The following is a 13126-nucleotide window of genomic DNA, read 5'->3' on the forward strand; positions in this document are numbered from 1 at the left end:
AGGCTCATCTTCCTATTACCTGGTTTCATAATTTGAAGAAAATAAAGCCTCAGTTTTCCAAGTGTTAACTAGCCATGTTCTTTGCCCTTTGTAAGCAATCCCATTCAGCTAGTACCAAGCTGAAGGGGGCGGGGGGGATACTGGTTAATGCTTAGCACAAATGGAATAGTCTAGGTTGAGCATAGTAAGTACTGCTTCCCATTAACACTTCTCGTCCTCACTGAAAAAGTAGAGCTTTACCTTCACACCTTGGCTACTTAAATCATATTATAATAGTCTAACTTGTGGTGTGGCCCTAGGTTAACCCTAGTAACTGCTTAGGTAGTGTGAGTCAGCTCAGAGTTCCTAAACCCCAGAAGTATGAGATGATGCATACAGGTTCCATCTAGGTATTTAATCTACGTCAGTTTTATTCTTAGGGTAGAATTTATAGACATGACAAAGTAGAGATTGAAGTTGCTTTGTCTTCCCTAAAAGTAAAATTGAGTCATAAAGTTTGAACACGTGATTGAAATGGCTGTCCAGCGAATAGAGTGCTTATAGACTTCCGTTGTAGTGCTCACTGACAACAAAAGAAGGAAAAAGGGCACAGAGTTAAGAGGTTAGAGTTGGTGGCACCTTATGGTGGACAAGGGGCAAAGGTTTGGGAAGGGGGAGGTCCTTAGATTGGAAAGGCTCCATCTGGCACTAACAGGACTGGGAGTGTGGTAAGACATGCTTCTAAAGTGGAACTTTGTGCCTTCAGCAGTCTGTTTTGTAAATCCCAAAGGGTTTTTTTTTTTAATATTGTAATTTGAAGGTATTCTCATGTGGCAACTGATGTATGGTTTTTATAATGTTTGATTAAACAAAAATGAGATTTAATATTTATCTTTTGCTACAATAAACTTAGTCTCTAAAGAATATCTAGTTTCTTATATAAGAAGCAAAGTACTTCTGCTTCTTAGATAGGGCCAATTCTTGTTTCAGACTTCCAAGCTTAAAAATATTTAGGGCATTTATGTTATTTAAGATTTGCAATATTGGGCTGGGAAGGTGGCTCAGTGGTAGAGAGCTTGCCTTGCATGCATGAGGTCCTGGGTTCGATTCCTCAGCACCACATAAGCAAAAAGAAAAAAGCCGGAAGTGGCGCTGTAGCTCAAGTGGTAGAGCGCTAGCCTTGAGCTGAAGAGCTGAAGGACAGTGCCCAGGCCCAGAGTTCAGGCCCCACGACTGGACCCAAAAAAAAAAAAGATTTGCAATATTAAAAATATTGTATAACTGTGTGCTGGCTGGCTCACGTCTATAATCCTAGCTATTCAGAAGGCTGAGATCTGAGGATCACGGTTCAAAGCCAGCCTGGATAAGAATGTCTGTGAGACTTATCTGCAATTAACCACCAAAAAGATGAAAGTGAAGTTGTGGCTCAGTTGGTAGAGCACTAGTCTCAAGCAAAAAGCTCAGGCACAGCACCCCATCCCCAAATTCAAGCCCCAGGACAGACACAGAAGTAAATAAATACATACATACATATATAAATAGCACGATTAGCTGCATGGAAAAACTGGATTATGTTTTACAGTGTTCACAATAGTAAATTGATCATGGGAAATAAAATGTAAAAACTTTTAGATAAAAATATAAAGCAACTTTTTTTTTTTTTTTAACCTCAGAGTAAGCCATATCTCTTAAATAAGATAAAATTAGGGCTGGGAAGGTGGCTCAGTGGTAGAGTGCTTGCCTTGCGCCTGAGGCCCTGGGTTCGATTCCTCAGCCCCACATAAGCAAAAAGAAAAAAGCCGGAAGTGGCGCTGTGGCTCAAGTGGTAGAGCACTAGCCTTGAGCTGAAGAGCTGAGGGACAGCGCCCAGGCCCAGAGTTCAGGCCCCACGACCGGACCCCCCCCCCAAAAAAAAAAAAAGATAAAATTAGTACAAATCATCAAGGAAAAAATTTGATTTATTTGACTACTTTAAAGGGAAAAAAATCCCTGTATATCTAAAGAAATAAAGGAAAAGAGCCACAGACAGTCCTGAAGAGGTGCAAGTCTGCTGCTAGGCACGAGCTCCGAGGAAGCACATGCGGACGCCAGGAGGATGGAGGGCTCACCGCACCACCACACAGCCATGTCCTGGAACAACAGCGAGAAGGACTGAAGCAGAGCTGCCTGGGTGACAGCATGGGCCAACTTTAGAAAAAGTGTTGACAGGAAAGCCTGCACAAAACTACATTACAATCTCATTTAGAGTCGTGAGGCAAAATGGAACTTCTTTTGAAAAGCAGGGTTTTTGATGAACACCAATGCAGCATGGTAGTCAGGAGGTGAGATCAAATGATGCTGGTATTTGGTTCTTCATTTCATTTGGTATTCATTTCATTGTTAGACCACGTGATTTGATCATGCATATCATACGTCATTTAATACTATTGGTATGTGGCAAGTATTTCACATGCACAGTCATCAGAACAATAAGCCTCAGACCAGATGTTTGCAGAATGTAAAACTATTAAGGATAATAAGCACTTTGAATTCATAAAGAATTCCTATGATTCAATAAGAATAAAGAACACAACTAAAAAATTAGTGAGCAAAGAACCTGAAAAAGAATGAGAAATGAAAATGGAAACATCTCACTAAAAGTCAAACCCCAAGTGTGGGTGAGATGAGGACGCCAGGCGCAGCCTCCTTGGGCTAGCGTCCAGTCAGCGCCACTGGTCGGAAGGTTGCTGGAGCCTCCTGACTTGAGCCAGCACTGTATGCTATGGTATGACACATCGTAAGTCTCCATAGTGCGCAGCCCCACAGGGCGTGGTATTTTCTGGGTGCTCTCATACTGAGTTGTTGGCAGCCACACGATGTCCATTTAGGGAGGAGTGGCAAAAAACAATTGTGATTTATTTGTGTAATGCAGAAGAATATGCCAGAGGAATGTGTGAACCAGAGCTATAGGAGTAAACCTCAAATCCATAATGTTGAAGAAAAAAAGTAAGTTTTACAATGCAATGTAGTATGAAGAAGCCCTTTATATAGCAGACAATTAACATGCTTTATGAAAAAAGACAGCACCATAGCTTTCAGCTTTCAGGAAGAAGTTTAAAAGAAAAAAATGAGCCAGGTGCCAGTGGCTCATGTCTGTAATCTTAGCTACTCAGGAGGCTGAGATCTGAGAATCTTGGATCAAAGCCATCCCGGATAGGAACATCTGTGAGACTCTCATCTCCAATTAATCACCAAAAAAACAGAAGTGTTGCTGTGGCTGCAGTGGTATAGTGCTAGCCTTGAGCTGAAGAGCTCAGGAACAGCACCAAGGCCCAGACAGTTCAAGCCCCATGACCAGCAAAAAGAGAGAGAGAGAGAGAGAGAGAGAGAGAGAGAGAGAGAGAGAGAGAGAGAGAGAGAGAGAGAGAGAGAGAAATGGCTACTCAGGAGGCTGAGATCTGAGGATCACAGTTCAAAGCCAGCCCAGGCAGAAAAGCTGTGAGATGCTTATCTCCAGCTAAGCACCAAAAAGTTGAAAGTGGGGGCTGGGAAGGTGGCTCAGTGGTAGAGCGCTTGCCTTGCATGCATGAGGCCCTGGGTTCAATTCCTCAGCACCACATAAGCAAAAAGAAAAAAGCCGGAAGTGGCGCTGTGGCTCAAGTGGTAGAGCACTAGCCTTGAGCTGAAGAGCTGAGGGACAGCGCCCAGGCCCAGAGTTCAGGCCCCACGACCGGACAAAAAAAAAAAAAAAAGTTGAAAGTGGAACAGTGGCTAAAGTGGTAGAGCATCCGCAGGACTGGCACCAAAAAACAGTCAGGGAAATTATTGAGATAAATGGCAGATGATAAACCTCTAATATGAGATGGATCATGTATATTGCACTGTCTACGGTTTTCTTTTTGTATGTAGTATTTCAGAATAAATACTTAAAAAGATAGCAGCTGCAATTTTTTATTTTGAAGATTATGTAATCATCATATCTCCCAGCATAAAGCCTTTCACTTGGGAAATCCTCACATGTTAAGCACTTTGGGAGGCTTTCGAGTATACTTACAGTATTTTCAATCTTGGTATATGAGAGTAGAATACAGGAATTTAGAAAATGTTTCTCTAGTAACTTCTATGGAAACCATTATATAGTAAAATAGACATTTATAAACATTTGATGTATAGGATATAACTTTCACTTTTGATACTAAGGCTTTTTATGATTTTCTTGAATTAAAAATTAAAGAGGCAGCCGGATGCTGGTGGCTCACGCCTGTAATCCTAGCTACTCAGGAGGCTGAGATCTGAGGATCGCGGTTCAAAGCCAGCCCGGGCAGGAAAGACTGTGAGACTCCTATCTCCAATAAACCACTAGAAAACCAGAAGTGGCGCTGTGGCTCAAGTGGTAGAGCGCTCGCCTTGAGCTGAAGAGCTGAGGGACAGCGCCTAGGCCCAGAGTTCAAGCCCCACAACCGACAAAAAAAAATAAAAGAGGCAAGATAATGGAACAAGATATTTAATTTCCAAATTAGTTTTGAGGCCTTGGATAATTCCATGTTGAATGTCAAGTTTATCTGCAAGTGTTGCTTAGTAGTCTTCCTTAGGATGGTTTTTGTCATGATGAGTTGTGCTTACTTACATATTAAGCAGCACAGAACCTGGCACTTAGTGAGAACTCTGTAAATGAGAGCAGTTGTTCATGGGCTTTGGAAGGGTCTTTGGCTTTGTTCTTTGTGGAATGTGCCCTTGCAAACCCAGCTTACATTAAGCTACTGGGCGACCGTCCTGCATATTTACTTTGAGGGTAGCTCCTGGTGGTGCTGTAGCCTTTGGTCTTTGGAACAGAACTGTGGGCGACTGCCTGGCTGGGCCTCTCTGATACATGGTACATGTTTCAGGCCTTCTCCACAGTAGGCACTCCTGACTACATTGCTCCTGAGGTGTTCATGCAGACCGGGTACAACAAGCTCTGTGATTGGTGGTCCCTTGGCGTGATCATGTATGAGATGCTCATCGGTAAGTTGCATGTCTCCAGAGGACCTCCCGTGTGCATCCACAAACTACTGCTACCTTGATTCTAGGTTGAGACGGGAGGGAGCTAGGAGGCACTTTCCCTCCTTTGTCTTTCTAAGTGAAGAGGCCTACCTAGATAGGTGACTCAAATAAGCCTTGCTATGTTCTTGGGCTTCCTGGAGGCCTTGGTTGCTTTGCTGATCATTTGCTTTTTTTGTTTGTTTTTGGTCAGTTGTGGGGCCTGATCTCTGGGCCTGGGCACTGTCCTTCAGCTCTTCAGCTCAAGGCTAGCGTATTACCACTTGAGCCTCAGTGCCACTTCTGGCTTTTTCTGCTTATGTGGTGCTGAGGAATCAAACCCAGGGCCTCAGGCATGCAAGGCAAGTGCCCTACCACTGAGCCACCTTCCCAGCCCCTTGCTTTTTTTTTTTTGTTCTGTGCTTTCATCCTCTTCATCGAGCAGTTCTTTTAGTTGCTGGCATTTATTCTGCATTTTCCGAGCTCTGAGAATTACCTCACCTTGTAACTTGCTGCTCCCTCGCCCCCCTTTTTTCTCTTTCCCCCCCCTTTTTTTTGGCCAATCCTGGGGCTTGAATTCAGGTCCTGGGCACTGAACTAAGGGACTAGGCACTTTCCCTGAGCTTCTCTTGCTCAAGGCTAGTACTCTACCACTTGAGCCACAGTGCCACTTCTGACTTGTTCTGTTTATGTGGTACTAAGGAATTGAACTCATGGCTTCATGCATTCTAGGCAAGCATTCTACCATAAGCCACATTCTCAGCCCTCTCTTCCTCTTTCAAAGCCTTCACAGTATGAAAGTCTCTGACCTGTCTCCCTAGTATTGGGAGAGTGTCTCTGTATTTATGGGTCACACCTGTGTGCTAAGCCATTGAGCACTAGGATTGGGAGTGTGTAGTTGACTGGGTGTGGGGTGGTCTGGCATTGTCTTCAGGAACATTGGATGGATGTCTGTGGCAGATGTGCCCTGTAAAGAGGGCAGATTTGGGGTAGGGTATGTGTTTCTCCTCTTTCCTGTTCTCAAAATGTATGACAGTCACTTTGAAAACTCAGGCTTTTGTTTTGTTTTGTTTTGTGCCAGTCCTGGAGCTTGAACTCAGGGCCTGGACATTTGTCTGTGAGCTTTTGTGCTCAAGGCTAGTGCTCTACCATTTGAGCCACAGTGCCATTTCCAGCTTTTTCTGAGTAGTTAACTGGAGATAAGAATTACTTGGGATGGCTTCAAACCATGATCCTCACATCTGTCTCCTGAATAGGATTACAGGTGTACGGTCCATGGTTTTTCTTATTTGTTTGGTAATTGGCTCATAGAAGGATATTCCTGGAATAGTTATTCCTTGAATGTATGTTTTATCCTAACATTGGCATGGTAATCTTCACACCTGCAGCTTTGAGTATGACCTCCTGTTTTTCCAGCTCTAACTGTTAGCTGGCTGGTACTAGAGGCTGGTACTAGTGGGTTTGCAAGTTTAGATGTGTAGGTGTTTGCTGGGGTGAGTGGGAAGTCTTCTTGTCTGTCACAAGCGCCACTAAAGAGAGCAGTGTGTTGATTGATGTTGATTGAGAATCACCTCAGTCAGGCTCCATGCGCTTCCAAGTTCCTCTTTATTCCAGGCTACCCACCCTTCTGTTCTGAGACCCCGCAAGAGACATACAAGAAGGTGATGAACTGGAAAGAAACTTTGACTTTTCCTCCAGAAGTTCCCATCTCTGAGAAAGCCAAGGATCTAATTTTGAGGTATCAGCATTTTTCCACCTGTTGAAACTTTTTGACATGAGTGATTCCTCTTAAAAAAAAAAAAAATCTTCTGGGTCTGCTCTGCTTCCTTCCATTCGTCTCTTAATAGAAGAGACAGACACTCTTCCTTTCTTTTTTTCAAAGAAACTGAGATGTGCTGAAAGGCATCTTCTTTTCCAGATTCTGCTGTGAATGGGAACATAGAATCGGAGCCCCTGGAGTTGAGGAAATCAAAAGTAATTCTTTTTTTGAAGGTGTTGACTGGGAACATATCAGGTATATGCATAAAAGGTCACTACTAGTTTGCTTAACACTAATTTGGAAAGACCATGATTGGCATGCTAAGTAAGGAAAGAGATATTTTAGGGTCTTTTCTGTATTTTCTTTCTTTTTTTTGTCGGTCATGGGGCTTGAACTCTGGGCCTGGGCGCTGTTCCTCAGCTCTTCAGCTCAAGGCTAGCACTCTACCACTTGAGCCACAGCGCCACTTCTGGCTTTTTCTGCTTATGTGGTGCTGACGTATTGAACCCAAGGCTTCATGCATGCAAGGCAAGCACCCTACCACTGAGCCACCTTCCCAGCCCCTCTCTCCTGTATTTTTCTTTTTGGGGGGGGGGGGTCTGATCGTGGGGCCTGAACTCTGGGCCTGGGCGCTGTCCCTCAGCTCTTCATCTCAAGGCTAGCGCTCTACCTCTTGAGCCACAGCCGCCACTTCCGGCTTTTTTCTTTTTGCTTATGTGGTGCTGAGGAATCGAACCCAGGGCCTCAGGCATGCAAGGCAAGCACTCTACTACTGAGCCACCTTCCCAGCCCCTCTCTTCTGTATTTTCATTCATGGTTAATGAAGATAAAAAAAAGTTAGGCTTGCCAGGCGCTGGTGGCTCACGCCTGTAATCCTAGCTACTCAGGAGGCTGAGATCTGAGGATTGCGGTTCAAAGCCAGCCCGGGCAAGAGAGACCGTGAGACTCCTATCTCCAATAAACCACCAGAAAACCAGAAGTGGCGCTGTAGCTCAAGTGGTAGAGCGCTCGCCTTGAGCTGAAGAGCTGAGGGACAGCGCCCAGGCCCAGAGTTCAAGCCCCACGACCACCAAAAAAAAAAAAAAAAAAAGAAAAGAAAAAAAAGTTAGGCTTCTTGGCCCTGTGTCATGAAGTACTGAGTCCCACAGCTCTTTACTGAGCCATGTGAACGTGGAGAGGGAACATCAGGACGCATGGTGTCCATGCTTTCTGTCCTCCATTGTGGGGGCCGTCAGCAAAGTTGTTCCGGACCACAGTTAGAGGACATCATTGGGAGATAAAGAGGCAGTGAGGAGGAGGAGGGGTGGGCTGCAGACAGGGGGCCTGTTGAGGCTGGAATAGGGTGCTGCCAGTGGCCAAGAGAGCCTGGAGTCCCAGACTGGGGGTGTGCGTGTGCGCGTGCGCGTGTGCGTGTGTGTGTGTGTGTGTGTGTGTGTGTGTGTGTCTGCTAGTCCTGGGGCTTGAACTCAGCCTAGGTGCTGTCATTGAACAGTTTTGCTCAAGGCTAGTGCTCTCCCACCTGAGTTCTAGCTTTTTGGTGATTAATTAGAGATAAAAGTCTCGTTGACTCCCAAGTAGGATTACAGGCCAGAGCCACCAGTTTTTATTTTATTTATTTTTTTTTTTTGGGGGGGGGTCCGGTCGTGAGGCTTGAACTCTGGGCCTGGGTGCTGTCCCTCTGCTCTTCAGCTCAAGGCTAGTGCTCTACCACTTGAGCCATAGTGCCACTTCCGGCTTTTTTCCTTTTTGCTTATGTGGTGCTGAGGAATTGAATCCAGAGCCTCATGCATGCAAGGCAAGCGCTCTACCACTGAGCCACCTTCCCAGCCCCAAGCTTTTAGTTTCTTGAGACAAGTTCTCACTATGGAGTTCAAGCCAGCCTCAAACCCATGATACCTACATCAGCCTCCTGGGTGCTGGGATTATAGATGTGGGTCATTGAATCCATGTTCTACATCTTTTGAACCAGCTTTTTTGGTTGCTAAACCAAAGGGATGAGGTTGTCTTTTTTTTTCCCCCTGTACTGGGACTTGAACTTAGGGCCGCATGCTCACTCAGCTAGCTTGCTCACAGCTGCCACTTTATTACTTTTGAGCCATGCCTCCAGCCCTGCCATTTTATGTTGTAATTATATTCTGGTTTGCATTCTTGTGAATATTTTTTTCTTTCTCTGAGAGGGGCTCATCATGCAATCCAGGCAGGCTTTACACTTAGGATCTTCTGTCTTTTGAGTGCTGGGGCTGTAGGCATGAGCTACCATGCCCGGCATCCTTGTGACTTTTATGTTTGCATCCTTTTCTTCATATATTTTAGCTATCATGCTGGCTTGTGTCCCCAGTGAAGACGGGTAGAGCCGTACATGAGGGGTGCAAAGAGTTTCCTTCTTTAGTTGAAGGGGCCGCCATTTAGAGTATCATTGTGCACTTTCCCCTTGTTCCTGCCGTTCTAGCTATGAACGAATATTCTTATTGTATTTTATTTAATAAGTTATTATGAATGCTTAGTTGGCCAGCATTCATAAGCTTTTCAGAGAAATTAAACGCTGTCTGCCAGTGACTTGATTAGTACGATCCATCTGAATAATAACCCGAGTAATCCTTGGCATGTCTGTTCTTGGCAGAGAGAGACCTGCTGCAATATCTATTGAAATCAAAAGCATTGATGATACCTCAAACTTCGATGAGTTTCCAGAGTCTGATATTCTTAAGCCAACAGGTAATTCACTAGCACGGCCTCAGCAGCCTCCTAGTCAAATTATTTCCCTCCCTGCTTGCAATTTTGGCGCGATGCTTACAAATCAGGGTAGAGTGTGGATAGGAACCTGGAAATGTTTTTCTAACGCCAGTGCTGGCTCGTGGTGGGATGCACGTGTCCACACTCAGATGACTTCCGCCGGGCGGCCGGGCACACACAACCTATTTATTGTACTGAAGGTTAGGGAAAATGAAACACTCTGATGGGGAAAAGAAAACTTTCAGTGTTATTTGTGCAGAAATAAATCTGAGGCTCAAAGAGCCACAAGCAGACAGAGAATCTGCAGAATGCAAAGAGCCTTTTCCAGATAGACACGTGTCCTGGGCGCCATTGCGTCTTCAGTGCTGAGCAGCCCACTGGCGGAGGGCAGTGAATTATTCTCACATCTATTTCTTCCCCAGTGGCCACCAGTAATCACCCCGAGACTGACTACAAGAACAAAGACTGGGTCTTCATCAATTACACATACAAGCGCTTCGAGGGTCTGACTGCTCGGGGGGCAATTCCATCCTACATGAAAGCGGCAAAGTAGAGCGCGGTGGTGGGATCTGAGACGGAGCAGAGTTCCTCGGCCAGCATCACTGGAGGCTTGCCTCTCGCACCCTTTCAAAGAGCTTCTAAGCAGTTGACAGAACCTGTCAATGTGTCATAGCAAAGTTTCCTGAAATGTGATAAAGTGGATTTTCTCCCATAATGCACCAGAAAACCGATAGAACAAAGAACCATCTCCTCTCCACATCATCGGCCATAAACAGCTTCATTAGAAGCGTCATGAGCCAATTTGATAGGTATTTTCAAAAGAATTTGAATTCCCACAGCTCACCAGAAGGAAGGAGAGAAACAGCCATCATCCAGCATTACCCAGATTTTGTAATGTGTACTCTGCCAAGTCCTCTGCCGTGGTGACACCACGCCCCCTGCCAAGCCCATCGAGTATTTCTTTCCTCTGTATAGCTAAAAGTCCCATAGTACTGCAGGAATACAGCAACAACCACAGTATGTCAGCAGCCAACGTGATCTCCGTCCTGAGGGGTGGTGAGGAGAGCGTCTCCCTGCACTCGGCCCTGGGAGCGGCTTTCCACAGCTTTCACTAATGGTGCACTTTATTCATGGTACTAGGACTCCTGAGTTAGCTCCTCTCTTCCACCCATCCAAAAGCTTCTGCTGCTCTTCTGAGTGTTGATGGTCTCCTCTTGCTCTCTGGAGGCCACCTGCACTGCTGAGTTATGGATCATGCGCAAGCCCTCACTTCCTCTGTGTGGTGCATCAGATCCCAGGGTGGATGCCACTGACCAGCAATGCCTGAAAGCACTGTCGGCAGGAACTGTGTATTCCTGGGGACACAGCCAGCAGCCCACATGGAGGCTGGAGGCCTGGAGCCTCCTGGGAAGAGGTGGTGGACCCACCGCTTCCGGCAGAAAGGACACAGCCAGCTCCCTCCTCATCCCTGGTGCGGCCGTGTTAATGTCTTCTCTCGGTATTTCTCCTCTTCCAACTGTCGCCATTTTGCCTTGGAATCATGAGGACAAATTTTCCCTTTGCTGATGCCTTCCTGAGGGATACTTGTCCCACCCAAGACTTGCCTGCAGCTAAGGCTGACCTGGCTTCTGTTGTGGCGTTCTCTTATGAGACTGAATTGTAGCACAAAGTGCCTTCTCTGTCACAGCCACAGCCACCATTAGAGGACTTTTGCTGTGTCACAGAAATGTCAAGGGTTCCATATGAATGCATTATTTCTTTTTGGTTTTGATAACTCTTCAAGCATCATTTGCACCTGTGTGGTGACTGCCTGTTGCAGATCATGGCCACGCCACACCTGAGACTTGAGGTGGTGAAGGCCGCTCTTCCCAGCTCAGCCATTCAGAAAGGAAAACGGAATGTCAGTTACGGCGACACTGTCCTAATCTGGATGGGGATGTGATGTGTCAGCCCCCTACTTTATTTGTAGCCTGTTAGTGTGAAGGAAGTAAATGAGGTTCGTCTGTGTAGCTCCTTAGTCTGTTCTATTATTAAATAGTTGGGGTCTGTGTGATGTGAGAATGGGGAGTGCGGGGAGAAGTAACTGAAGGGAGTAGCACTAGTCTAGTGGGGTGGCAGGGAATGGTTTTAGGGTAAATGACCACATTTTAGCTGTTAAAACTTCTGAATAAACTGTGAAAACAGCAGTGGAAATCTGTGATATGTTTAAAACAAATGTGTCAGATTGCTTGTGACTTTCAGCCCCACTATCCAAAAGAGCAGAACATCGCACCATGGTCTTTGTGACAGGAAGCTGGGACTTAAGTGTTCAAGTACTTCCTCTTCTTTTGGGGTCACAGGGGGTGAGTCAGGGTCCCCTGCTGACAAGGGATGTCAGTCACCCGGACCTATCAGGAATCTCACAAGCTCCACCGGAGCACGGTTCTATTGAACTGTTGATCCACTTCTGAAGTCTCTCTTCTGGGGAAAAGAGCCTCTGAATAGGCAAGAAAGGGGTGAGGGGCACAAGCCGCAGCAGAGAGAAGATTCAACCATGACGGGCAGAAGTATTTCCAGTTTCTGGATGTTTTGGAAAAAAAAACTAATTGAGTGTGGATCCTGTTCAGATAAATCCCAGTTCCTACTCATTAGGGAAGTTAGAAAATAGGATGTTGTTTTGGTTCTTTTTTTGGTCGGTTGTGGGGCCTGGACTCGGCCTGGGCGCTGTCCCTCAGCTCTTCAGCTCAAGGCTAGTCTTCTACCACTTGAGTCACTTCTGACGTTTTCTGCTTATGTGGTACTGAGGAATCAAACCCAGGGCCTCATGCATGTGAGGCAAGCACTCGACCACTGAGCCACCTTCCCAGCCCCAGAATCTATTTTTTTTTCTTTTGGTACCAGGACATTTCACTTGCTAGGCAAGTACTTTGTCACTGAGCTATGTCCCAGTCCTAAGCTTTATATTGACAATTTTACTGCATACCAAAACAATACTGAGCATGTGCTCTTTCCATTTTTGGACAAGATCTCACTAGGCAGTCCAGGCTGGCCTTGAATCATAGCCCTATCAGTCTCCAATCCTGCAATTATTGGTGTCACTACACCTGTACAGTCTTTTTGATTCAAGTACATCAGGATTTTATTTAGTATATCTTTGGGTTTAGAATTACTTAAAAAGAGAGATCCAGAGGCTGGAAAATTGGCTCAGTGGCAGAGTGCTTGCCTCGCATGCATGAGGTTCTGGGTTTGATTCCTCAATACCACATAAGCAGAAAAAAGCCGGAAGTGGCGCTGTGGCTCAAGTGGTAGAGCACTAGCCTTGAGCTGAAGAGCTGAGGGACAGTCCCAGGTCAAGTTCATTCCCCATGGCTGACCAAAAAAAAAAAAAAAGATTTAGGGTTGTACTGGTAATTCATGTCTATCATCCTACTCAGGAGGCCAATTTAAGATTGAGGTTCAAAAATCCTTAAGTCTTAGCTCTAACCAACCAGAAAAAAACCTACATAGGAATGGAGCTGTCTCAAGGGGTAGAATTCAAGCCCTAAAAAAAAATAAAATAAAAACTCAGCTAATAGTAAAATACTGACTTCAAAGCTCATCAATGTCATGTAATGGGAGACAGCCATTGATCACTAATGGCTTTTCTCAAAATTGCATAGAAAACACATTTCCTGGGTC

General features: G+C 45.4%; 1 protein-coding gene across 2 annotated transcripts in view; it reads left to right on the forward strand.

Moving 5' to 3' along the window:
• Positions 1–11655, forward strand: part of Stk38 (serine/threonine kinase 38) — a 44887-nt gene extending 33232 nt beyond the window's left edge. For both annotated transcript variants that reach the window (XM_070023877.1, XM_070023878.1), the window contains exons 10-14: positions 4845–4962; positions 6592–6715; positions 6896–6991; positions 9357–9451; positions 9892–11655. In XM_070023877.1, the coding sequence (XP_069879978.1) occupies positions 4845–4962; positions 6592–6715; positions 6896–6991; positions 9357–9451; positions 9892–10022 (564 nt within the window). In that variant the 3' untranslated portion in view covers positions 10023–11655. The remainder of the gene's footprint in view (positions 1–4844; positions 4963–6591; positions 6716–6895; positions 6992–9356; positions 9452–9891) is intronic.
• Positions 11656–13126: the final 1471 nt, after the last annotated feature.

The sequence above is a fragment of the Dipodomys merriami genome, unplaced genomic scaffold, assembly GCF_024711535.1.
Source record: "Dipodomys merriami isolate MVZ:Mamm:240054 unplaced genomic scaffold, mDipMer1.0.p SCAF_16, whole genome shotgun sequence".
Classification (NCBI taxonomy): Eukaryota; Metazoa; Chordata; class Mammalia; order Rodentia; family Heteromyidae; genus Dipodomys; species Dipodomys merriami.